Below are 12,890 nucleotides of genomic sequence, written 5' to 3' on the forward strand. Positions count from 1 at the left end.
CAATTCCTGTACCCTTCCACTTCAAGGAACCAGTAAGACAAGCCCTTTGGAAGGATGTAGAAAAAGGTATCATAGCTCCAGTACCCGTGGGTATGCCTACTGATTGGTGCAGTACTATGGTAATAACTGCCAAAAAGAATGGTAATCCACGGAGAACACTAGATTACCAACACCTTAACTCTCAATGCAAGCGAGAAACCCACCATACTGGGTCGCCATTCCAGTTGGCACTGCAAGTGCCACCTAGAACAAAGAAAACAGTCCTAGACGCTGTTGATGGATACCACTCGATTCTCTTAGACAAAGAATCTCAACCATTAACCACCTTCATAACTGAGTGGGGAAGATACATGTATCTTAGGATGCCTCAAGGATATGTCGCATCTGGGGATGCTTACACTCGCAGATACGATGAGATAATAAAAGATATCCCACGCAAGGTGAAGATAGTAGACGATACCCTGCTATATGACTCTAGCATTGAGGGAGCCTTTTATCATACCTTCGATTTTCTGCTCCAATGTGCTAAGAATTGAATTGTGCTCAACACCAACAAATTCCAATTCTGTCAGGATGTCGTACAATTTGGAGGCCTCCAGATAACTTCTTCAGGAGTGACCCCTTCTGAGTCCATGATACAAGCGATACAGGATTTTCCAGTCCCAAGGACAATTACTGATGCCAGATCATGGTTTGGGCTTGTCAACCAAGTAGCCTGGGCATATTCACTGGGTCCAGTTATGGTGCCTTTTCGGGACCTCGTCAAACAAAACTCCAAATTTGCTTGGAATCAAAACCTTGAAGACGCATTCAAAGATTCCAAGCGAGTTATAATTCACCTAGTCCAGAAGGGGGTAGCAACATTTGACAAAGACAGAGCAACTTACCTTGCTCCAGATTGGAGCAAAGAAGGAATGGGCTTCCTACTCCTACAAAAACATTGCCAATGTACCATGGAAAAAGCCCCAATCTGCTGTTCCGAAGGTTGGCATCTGATATATGCCGGCAGCAGATTTTGCACGGATGCTAGCGCAGATATGCACCAATAGAGGGTGAGGCAGCAGCAATAGCATGGGCATTGGAGAAATGCCGTATGTTCGTCATGGGTTCTCCAAACATCATAGTGGTCACAGACCATGAACCTCTGAAGGGGATATTTGGCGATCGTGATCTGAGCAAGATCCAAAACCCCCGGCTCTTTAGACTAAAGGAAAAGACCCTGAGATACAGATTTACCATACAGCATTGCCCCGGGAAGTGGCACAGAGGCCCTGATGCAGTTTCCCGCCACCCAGTGGCGATGGTGCAAGCCCTCTTCAATGTATTTCCAACAAAACCCTCTCAAATGGATATACTGGAGTCGAACAACATAAGCAACATAACAGAGTCAACAGCCTTAATAGCAACATTTGCAGACAGCAGTAATATAGCCATGATATCACCAGACTTAATTCGTTCAGCAGGTCGTGGCGATCAACAATATAACAAATTAATAGACACAATACAGCAAGGCTTCCCAAAAACACGTAATCTCACTGCGCCCGAAATCCGTGAGTATTGGGAGGTGAGGCACCGCCTTAGCACTGACAATGGTCTAGTATTGTTGGATCGAAGGATCGTCATCCCCAAAACACAACGAAAAAGATCCTACACTGCCTGCATTCTGCACACCAAGGAGTAGTCGGCATGAAAGCACGTGCCAACGAATCGGTGTACTGGCCAGGGATGGATGCATCAATCCGCAATATTAGGGCAAATTGCATGGTATGCTCAACCATCGCACCTAGTCAACCAAGGGAGCCTATCATTCTAACACGATCCCCTGAGTGGCCATTCCAACAAATTGTCATGGATATTTTTTATGTTGGAGATCACACATACCTTGCCTGCGCAGATAGGCTAACTGGTTGGCTGATTTTATACCGCCTAGAATCAGGTCACACTACTACAACCAAATTGATGTCCATATGCTGACAACTGTTCCAAACATATGGTGCCCCAGAAGAACTCAGAACCGATGGCAGCCCACCTTTCACTTCCAGCACGTTTCAAGAATTTCTGAAAACATGGTGTGTTAGGCACAGATTATCTTCTGTTGCGTATCCCCAATCCAATGGCAGGGCAGAGCTCGCAGTAAAAACTGCAAAGAGGATTGTGAAAGGAAACACAGGCCCCCACGGTTCCTTGGACAATGACAGTGTTGCCCGGGCCATCTTGCAGTATCGGAATACCCCAATCCAAAGCATTGGCCTATCACCGGCTCAATTATTACTTCACATTCGACTACGTGACTCCATCCCTTCACAGCCAATCCTCTACAAGCCTCATCCTGAATGGGTGTCAGCGGCACAACATCGCGAGGAAATGCTCCACCACCGCAATGCAAAAATAGTAGAAAGATACAATAAATATACCCACAACCTTCCACCGTTACAAGTTGGTGACACTGTAGCCATCCAAAATCCAGTCAATCGCAGATGGAACACAACAGGCAAAATCATCAGTTCCCTACCAGATCGACAATACCGAATCAGGGTTAACGGATCCGGAAGGATCACACTTAGGAACCGCCGTTTCCTCAGAAAATGCGAACTTAAGCCTGCACCAACCCCAATACCAAGTGCAGCACTAGGACCAACAATTCCCTCAAGCGATACTACATTCTTGCATCTCCCACTGTCTCCCTGTAATAGCACATACACAGCAACCAGACCCCAACAACAAACCACACATATATCCCCACGCTTTCGATCAAGGATTCCCCGAGCTCTTTCTAGGTTACTACCACACAACAAACTAGGCCTAAAAGAGAGATACACCTCTCACACAACCCAGCCTACTCGTGGGGGGGGGGAAGAGGGGAGATGTAGAATAATCAAAAGAACTGTGTTAGTCAATAACACACAACAACAACAATAATAATAATAGCAGCAACACTTACCAAGGGTCCAGCTTATGCACAAGACAGACACCAGATTGAGCTGGACTGAGGGCTTGTATTTATGTACAAGCATATCCAATCAGGTGATTCAGCCAATCACAATCCAAAGAATAGACTGGCCCATGTGTGCACAATGGAATCTCCCATTGTGCCATAAATAGTTCTCCTCTTTCATGAGAAGTAACTTTAGTCTTTGCCAAGTTATCCACAACTTGAATGCTGACCGAAAGTCCACTACACAATCCAACAATAATGGGGTATGACCCCACACAGTCAGGAGATTCTATTTATAAATGATGCTGCTAGGAACTGATGAATCAAGTTAATTCACATTCTGCTACCAACCAATCAGAAACCAGAGTTGCTCCATAAATTAAACCTTTTCTGTAGCAACTTGGCATACATTTTCTTTGTGTCAACACGGGAAGAATCTTTTGGTATGTGGCTTCTAACTCAAGAACTGTCTACTGAGAACCAGTCAACTCAACTTCAGGGCTTGTATAGACCAGCTTACCATCAGAAACTGTTCTGTCTACTGAGAACTAGTCACCTCCAGGACATGTATAGAACAACTGATCATTGGAAACTGTTCTGAAACTAGACATGGCTTACAACTCTAGAGGTTATGGGCCCATAACTGCTAGAGTTCTAAGTACGCAGTGAGGGTTTTGGAAGGAAGTGTGATGAAGGAAGGGTGTAGGGATGGAGATTAAGGAGGAGGGGAGAAGTATGTGTGTGGTTAAACTGTCTCAGTGGGAAGGTTTTGGTATTATTTTAACTTGGCAGTTGTTTATTAGCCTAAATTTTCACTTTGATCTGAAGTAATATTATACCCTCATCACCACCACTTTCCTATCCTAGGTTTGTATGGTTGTTTTTTCTTTTCTGGTGGCAACTTCATTATCTGTCTATTGTATTGACAAGTTCATTTATTTATTTATTTATTTGAATCCTCGCTTTTTTTATCCATTCCTTTATTTCAAGTTTTCAAATTATTTATTTATTTATTTGTTTATGTATAAGATATATGTCCATATGGTCAAATTAACAGTCAGTTGAATAGATATATAGGCTTATTTATATTTTCTGAAGTAATTACCATGGTAAAGGTTTTCATATCTTTGTGTAAACTTAATTTTGATGGTTGTCATTCTTTCATTTAGGTTATTTATCTTTTCCTCAATACTGGAATATATATTGTTTTCTTATGTAACCCTGCTTTACAATAATACTTTTTGTAGGTATACAGCAACATTCCAATTACAAGCATGTTAGACCCATAGATTATTTTAGCTAATTATTTTCAGGTGTTTAATTATTAAGTATGCATAGTGCACTCACATTTATCCAGTTGCTGGCATATTGTGTTTCTGCTTGTTTAGTTTAGTATTAAATGGTAGATCTTCTTTGACTTAACCATGGGATCCTTGGACTCAGCAAAAGCCACAGACCTTGTTGGATAATTCATACTGCATAACATCACCCTAAATAGTGACATAAAAATCAAGGATATAGGTTTATACAGGGACGACTGCCTAATGATAATTAAGGATGCCACAAACATAAAATGTGACCGACTTAGAAGAAAAATACATAAGGTTATGAAAACTATAGGCCTTAAGGTGGAATTTACCAGCAATATTAAACAAGTTAACTTTCTGGATGTAACCTTTGATTTAGCTACCAATACCTACAAACCATACATTAAAGAAAATGCAAACCCCTACATATATCTATCTATGCTCTAACCATCCACCCTTTATTATTAAACACATACCTAAATCAATCAAACGTAGAATAAATAATAAAAATATATTCAATAGATACAAATATATTTGTAACAATGCATTAAAAAAAAGCAGATACAAAAATACTGTCATTAAATAAAATAGAAACAATATAAATACAACTAGATCTAATAATCTGGTAGAAAAATAATCTGGTTCAGCCCCCTTTCGACCAAAACAAAACTTAAGAATAGATTCCTTCATCTTATAGATAGACACTTCCCACCAGGTAGTACACTACATAAAATATTTAATAAAATACCTTAAAACTTAGCTACAACTGTACTGAGAACCTAGAGAAAATCATAGAAAACACAATGAAATATTAAGGAAAAATAATCCAACTATGAACACTAATAATAATGATAACAGAAAGACCTGCAATTGCCGAAGACTGACCAAATGCCCACTAAGCAATAATTGCCTCACAGCTTCGGAGGTCCTGGATATGACCTTAAACTATATCCAGTGGTGAGGCCCCAGCTTGCGGGCTTTGGGGAGTGTGGAGCCACCCTTTAATTACCATTGCTCCCAGGTCCACTCTGACCCGGAGTGGTAGTACCTGTTAGGGTCCCAACTATGGGTTATATAGAAACTGATTTGAAAGCAACAAATATATTCTATTAAAAATTTTTCTTGAAAATCTTTGGATTCGGCATTAAATAACCCAAAAAGGGTTGATATGCCGTAAAACAAAAACAACCAACCAACCAACACAGCTTCGGTGGTATACCAGGCTAGAATATGCACCATAGAAAACTCAGAAGCAGAAAAATTCTACATAGGCAACACCTAAATTATCTTTAAAAACATTCTATTGTCAAACACTGTCGATAAATAATAAAGCATATGCTACGGATACCTAACTCTTGGTACACTACTTGAAGTTAATTGAGGTGAACAAAACACCTTTAGTCGAATGGAAAATACTTAGGAAGGCTAGAATATGTGGTTCATAAACTTCACCCTGTTATCTACGTTAAGCAGAAAAACATAAGATTATTAATTTTAAGGACCGTGAAAAATTATTAAATGTAAAAATCGAATTGGCTATAAGTTGCAAACACTTTGGCGGCTACGCTTTAAATAAGATGTAAAAAATGAATAGCAATCCTCTCATAGTTGTAACACTACATGACCCCTCACTTCTAATATCTTAATTAACTAATAAATGAACCAAGGTAAGAGTTGAAAGGATACAAAGTAATCTCAATACATCACAGATTAATAACTATACTCACTATAAACCAGCACACCTCTAATTAATAACGACACTCACCAAAAAGTGTCGAAGAAGAGGCTAGCATAAATAACTTAGCTAAATTAAGAATCATTACCCCTCAACACCATCTCAAGTGCTATCATTTAATACTAAAATAAACGAACAGAAACACAATATGCCACCAACTTTTTAATTAAAAAATATAATTTTAACATCTGTTAAATGTTGAATTAAATCCCATGACATTTGAAAATATATGTTTTAAATTCAAGATTCTTTTGTTGCCAGGTGAAGGAATCTCTTCGCATGGAATATCGATATTTGGATATTCGCACAGAGAAAATGCAACATAATCTTCGACTCCGATCAAAGATGGTTATGAAAATGCGAGAATTTCTATGTAATAAAAATGGTGGGTAAAAGATTTTATCATTTGGTAATTTAATATTTTAATCATAAAAATTTTCTCTATACTCAAAACCCCATCTCCATCTCATTTTCATAACATGATAATTTAAAGGTTTCCACTTGTATTGTATAATTAAGATAAGAAAAATATATATTGAGAAGAATAACAGGATATGGACGATTATGATGCATGACCTCTTTTTTCCTGATTTCCCTGTAGGTCAGGGATCAAACGTGTATAACAGATATTATGTTAACATATTTTTTTAAGTAAAACGGAGAAGAAATTTACTCATCTGAGCTGAAAGTTTTTAAATTCAGAGGGTAGCCATTTGTTACAGACAGATGTAGACCTAGGTCCTAGTCTTTCATTTCATACTGTTTTTGTCGTTATTTGATGTTGCAGGTGGTTCATTTCTTATTGGTTTTCTTGGTATGGTGGATGGTGCGGCGTCATCTGTGTCGCAGGGTATTGGCTTTTCAAGAGTATTGGGTTAAGTAGAACAGGCAATTTGATAAGTTTTATAAATTATCATCATGTGATAGATAGAGAATATTCGTGTTTATTTCGGAGTGTTGTTCATTTGCTGTCATCAGCTTATAAACATGTGAGGGTAGGTTTCAACAACTGTGCCAGTGTAATGCTTTATGTCCATGTTAGTTTTGAATGAGTTCCCCTATTTTTGGTCAAGTTGTTGCTTAGTCTCGGTTTGTTTAGTGTACTTGACGAATCACTGGTTGATGGACCTCTTGCACATATCAACAAGGAAAAACAAATCATGACAAAATTTTATGGTCAGTCAAAAGATAAGCGAACAAAGTTCCACTGAGAATGCGCCTATATTGGGTGATGGTGTGTTTTGCCACTTTGTATCCAGTGAATCACTGGGGTTAATGTTTGTTGAGTATTCAGTTCATGTGCTTGACAGCTGATTCGATTCTGTGATTGCTTTGCATATAATAGGTTCAGGATACTTGCTGAGATATGCCCCATCTTCTTAAAAACGTCTCTCATTCATCATTCTTTGGAGATCTATTGTAAGCAATCTCCTCTGGTACAGCATAATTTATGAAATGCCTATGTGAGATATTATATACTCTTGAAGCTTTAGTGTCTTTGTGCATTAAAGTTGTCTCTACCTAACTAGACTACTTGTCAACATATACCACATATTTTCATCCAGTCATGTTAAAATGTTTGTGACTGACTGACAGGGTGGAGAGGCTCAAGTGCAGATTTCTTAGGATTTGATAAATTAATTTTGTTGCAGTAGTTGCATTGATTTCACCTTGCTTGTAATTGTGCACCCATACCAAGCCAAGAAATGTTGTTTGGCATTGTTTCTCATGCTATTGATCCTTTGGTGACCAATATGAAGCTGGTTAATGAGTTCATAGTGTAACTTTCTGGAAACTAGTATGTGTCTAAAAACTGAATCATGAGTAGGTCATTCTATGTATTCCAGAATTCTTTGATGCTAGAGTGTAGATGCACCTAATGTTCAGGGAACCCTTTGTCTATTGTATGCATGAAAGTCAAGTATTAGTAATCTATCTTAACCTCTTACTGTATACCATTTTGATGGGAGATATTTCTTTGTTGTACCAGGATTCTATTCCCGCTTGCATTGCTTCTTTCAGATTGTCTGATTAAACTGCTGCAACTTTGGTAATGGATGCGGGAATACGAGACAGCATTTGCCCCACCATTGGCGATGCCTAATATATATATAGTTCTGATATGAACATTAAATTTCATAACCAAGGGTTTGTGATTAATAACAAGTATTAGGTGGAGGCAGTACAAAACAAACATCTTACAGCTTTCCAAACCAAACTTTGTGGCCAAAGCTTTAAAAAAGCTTTCAGCAAGAACCTGCATATATGACCTTCGACAAGATTTCAGTCAGGATTTTACAAGAAGAAAGATACTATTGACACTCTAATTGAATTTGTATTCGTTGACAACTAGAATTTCTATTCCAGAAAGTTTCATTAGGGAGTCATTTATGAAGAATGAACATTTAAATTTGACCTTTTTTGAGGTAGGAGAGTGAAGAAAGCATACAGCATACTTCTAATCAAACTTGCTGGAATAAAAATTCTAGTTGTTAACGAATACAAATTCCTGGAAATCATATTTAAGTAGAAACTGACATTCATGCCACATTTTTTTCACTCTTAAAAAGGTACAGTGCCATTTGAATGCAAATAACTATTTGGGACAAAATTTATAGGAATACTATATAGGGAGTTGAGCAGGAAGGTGTCTGTTCACATTACTCTTGAACTTCTGCATGTCAGTACAGTCAGAGGAGGAGGAACCTGGAAGAGAATTCGAAAGTCTAGGAGTTCAAAGGACGAAACTATTTGAGTAGAAAACTTTCTGGCATCTTCGATTTCTGCAGTGCAGGAGTGATTTTGCTGCTTGTCAGGTTATTCAAGGGTATTTATGTCAAGGGGATACAAGAGCTTGTTACAAGCATTTTCCTTTAAAATACTTGTAACATAGGCACAGGTATGCAACATTTTGTTGATCAAACAGAGGTTGGAGTTTGGTTAACAGTGTGGGATGTATTAGGTTGGCGATTCTTTTTTTGACCCCTATCTAGAAGTAAGAAACTAGTTGTGGTATGCATGCTGCCTTTGAGCAATAGCAGCTGAGCAAGTAGAAGTAGATCATTGGGAAGAGTGGGGTTTGCTATAGAACTTCCATGTATACACTTTAATTGCTGCTTTGAACCATTCAGTAGCCTCATTTGTGCATCGTTCCACATGGAACATCTCTGATATGATCCTTGATGATTTCCCAATCGCTCTTTAACATGGGATCAAAAGTTTAGAGTGATGTCTATCAATATCACAACATGATCAGCATTTAAGAGTGAGTAATGGGCATTTGTTACACAATTCTCAGGAACTGTGGTCAGAAATAGGTCATTTGCTGATCCTGTCAATCTGGAAGGTGGATTGGGAAGATTACTGTGTCAAGGCATGGGATATAGAAAATTTTTATGTGATGCTACCAGCTGTGTGTGTGTAACAAAAGAAACCAAGCAAGTTAGTATGATGGATATTAAAGTCACTAAATGCATGTATTGGGGCACTGATATCTAGGGAGAGTGCTGCATCCATGTTGTCAGAGACACGGTTGATTAGGGTACAGTCCTGGGATGAGGGATAATGATAGAGAAAATATAAGTAATGTTAGCTTAAAGCACATGACATCCTGATTGTCTGATTCTAGTTTGGATTCCCAAAAAGGGATGTGTGTTACAAATATAGACTTCAAGCCCGTGTGTGTATCTGTTTGATTCTTTTACAGCAAAGTGAGAGAGAGATAACCAGACATGTTAAAGTGATTAAAGGAAATGAAGGTGGGTAGGTTTGTTTCACTTAGCACTAAGATATCTGGGGAGTTTACTGGGAGAAATGATTCTATATCATCTAATTAGATGATATAGAATCATTTCTCCTAGTAAACTCCCCAGATAGTTGTAAGTTCATGGATATTTGTGAATGTGAGTCTCAAAGGAGGAGACGATTTGGTTTTATTTGAGTGTGCATCTGGTTTGATTGTTTTTTTTTTATTATTGAACTTTCATTTCATTAAATAGTTTCAGCTTTAGAGTGAGAGTTGTTGGACGAAGTGGATATGCATATGCACCAAAATTGCAACAAATACACCCTCAGCCAACTCCTCATCTACAGGTATATGGCCTCAGGAAAGCCTGCTGGAGTAAAGTGCAGGGTCCCTCTCGATGCGCAATATGGCAGTAGAAACATCCCCATATTATACAATTGATTATAGAGTAGTTGCTCTGAGCACTACCAAAGTGTTAGGGCTCCTCTACTATTAGTCAGAATATAGCAACCAGACAAACGTTACCCTCAAACCTGTCAGACCAGAATTGCTTAGTCGAACCGCATAAGCAAAGTTACGACCAAGCAAAGTTGACAAAGAATATTTCCAAATTGATAAGATAAATTGGTATATGTCATCCATTTTCATACAGATAATAGTTTCTGGTCGACTATGGGAATTTCCATCTTTTACAGAAATCTAAAATCTATATGAAAAATTTTCTTCGATTAATTCATATCTACTCAATTTTTTTTTTCTTTGAGGGGAGTAGTAAATACTGCCCATGAATGCTCTTTAGGCATTCAATGGCTACATCCCCGACTAAGCTCTCCTCTGGTGAGGAGGCAGGAAAATGCCTATTCTCAATAAAGCTATATTTAAATACTACTATAATACTTAGTTTTGTTCATGAATAGACACCCAGTGTATGATACCATGCGCCAGTTTAAAAAAAATCGAAATTTGTACATCTGAATTTATAATTCATGGCTTATGGTAAAGAGATACATCAGATTTGACTACATAATCAGAAAGAGCACACAATTTTACATAAGACTGCCAAGTTTCATGAGAATAGCTTGGAAAATAAATAAATGGTGGTGAAATTACCAAATTTCTTGAAATGTTGAGGTCCGTAATGTAGCCCACTTTTTCTAAAGAAAAATGTCCACAGAAAAGCCTAAATTTTGGCACTTAAGATTCTCATGACTTTTGAACTACTGATGGTATTTGCATAATTCAAATGGTTTTTAGTATATTTTACATAGCTCTTTTCATGCAAGTTGAAAAAATAATTATCTAAAAAGAAAAAATCAACTTGTAATGCTAATGTAATAATACCTGGTTTTGAAACCAGACAATATTTTTTGTAAGCGTATTTTTTTTTTTACTTCACTTTTTTTTTTACTTTATTTTTCGTTTAACTATCGTATCTACCTATTTTGAATGTGGTAATAACTTTGGTAACGTTGCCATAGCGTAGAAGTTCATAGTTTAGCTTTAATTAATTTTTTTTGTTACCGACAACATTTTTAAATTGTAAATTCTGACGGCCATTAGATGTTGCTGACGTCAAGATCACGTGACATGACTCAGCGGGTTTTAAATACAAGTTGACCCAAAATAAATGGCCGCGTGTATACTTTATGTATAAAAGTTGGCGGCCGTATTTTTTTGGGCAGTTGTAAATCAATTTAAAAATATGTAATGTTTAACATTAAAATGTCACTTTTTTAGGGCCCCTACCCTGCAGAAAATCGATCAGTTGACACACTTTTGATGGTCCCTTTGGGCCGATTTTTCGATATTTGTCGTCCGGAAGGTGGGGCTTTAATATGATACCAATTTTTGTTGTGTCTGTCGAAAGTTTTTAGCAGACACACAAAAATACATACATACATACAAACACACACACACACACATACATTTTCACTTTTATATATATAGACTAGAGGGGGGGGGTACCCGGCCTTGCCTGGGTGTTTGTAGGTGTGTGTATGAGGGGGGGAGGATAAGTAATAACCCTGAAACGATGTTAAAAAAATCGGAAAAACCAAAACCAAAAAAAAAAAACGCTGTGTGTATGGGGGGGGGGAAGTAAATTAAAGAATAAGCGAAGTAAAAACAATAAAGAAACGTTGTTGGCCGCGTGTCTAAAGATGTAAAAGAAAAAAAAATAGTTTTGGTCGTGAGGCTGGATTGAACCCGGGAGCCTTGACACGGAGGTGAAACAAACTCCAACCACTTAACCATGTAGGCCAAGAGTAAGAGGAATTGATTATAGTGTTAAAATAAGGCTTATAAAGTGAGTGAAAGAGGTTTGATTGACAGATAGCCACTAAATGAGGTCATCGCGGGAGCGTTACAAGATGGCGTAGCAGTATTTTATTTTTTATTAAATTACGTATTTCGTTTCCTGTCTAGCCATCTCTCTCTATCTGTCTTTCTCTGTCTCTCTCTCTCTCTGTTTGCGTTTGTGTATGTGTGTCTCTCTCTCTCTCTCTCTCTCTCTCTCTCTCTCACTTCGTCTTCCTTACTCTGAAGACTGTTACTAAAAAAGAAAATGGCGTCTGGCTGTTTTTTTTTTGTAAAAACTTTGATCGTTAATATTTTTTGTAAGCGTATATTTTTTTTTTACTTCACATTTTTGGCTTGTTATTTTTCGTTTAACTATCGTATCTAAGTATTTTTAATGTGCTAATAACTTTGGTAACGTTGTCATAGCGTAGAAGTTCATAGTTTAGCTTGTGTGAGGGTTAAATTTTTTTTTACCGGTAACATGTTTTTTTGACATTCAGACTGCCATTAGAGCTTGCTGACGTCAAGATCACGTGACCTGACTCAGCGGGTTTTAAATACAAGTTGACCCAAAATAAACGGTCCCGTGTATACTTTATGTAGAAGAGTTGGCGCCCGTATTTTTTGGTGCAGTTATAAATCGATTTAAAAATATGTAATGTTTAACATTAAAATGTCACTTTTTTACCCCCCCCCCCTGCAGAAAATCGATCAGTTGACACACTTCTGATGGTCCTTTTGGGCTAATTTTTCGATATTTGTCGTCCGGAGGGTGGGACTTTAATATGATACCAAGTTTGTGAATTTTTGTTCCGTCGATCAAAAGTTTTTAGCAGACACACAAACATACATACATACATACATACATTT

General features: G+C 37.8%; 1 protein-coding gene across 3 annotated transcripts in view; it reads left to right on the forward strand.

Annotated features, from left to right (window-relative positions):
- LOC145286014 (aspartate--tRNA ligase, mitochondrial-like) overlaps positions 1-12,890 on the forward strand; it is a 517,834-nt gene that overhangs the window by 256,250 nt on the left and 248,694 nt on the right. For all 3 annotated transcript variants that reach the window (XM_080134627.1, XM_080134626.1, XM_080134628.1), the window contains exon 5: positions 6,239-6,362. In XM_080134627.1, the coding sequence (XP_079990753.1) occupies positions 6,239-6,362 (124 nt within the window). The remainder of the gene's footprint in view (positions 1-6,238; positions 6,363-12,890) is intronic.

Source organism: Euprymna scolopes, chromosome 10 (genome assembly GCF_053919585.1).
Source record: "Euprymna scolopes isolate OS-2025 chromosome 10, ASM5391958v1, whole genome shotgun sequence".
Taxonomy (NCBI): domain Eukaryota; kingdom Metazoa; phylum Mollusca; class Cephalopoda; order Sepiida; family Sepiolidae; genus Euprymna; species Euprymna scolopes.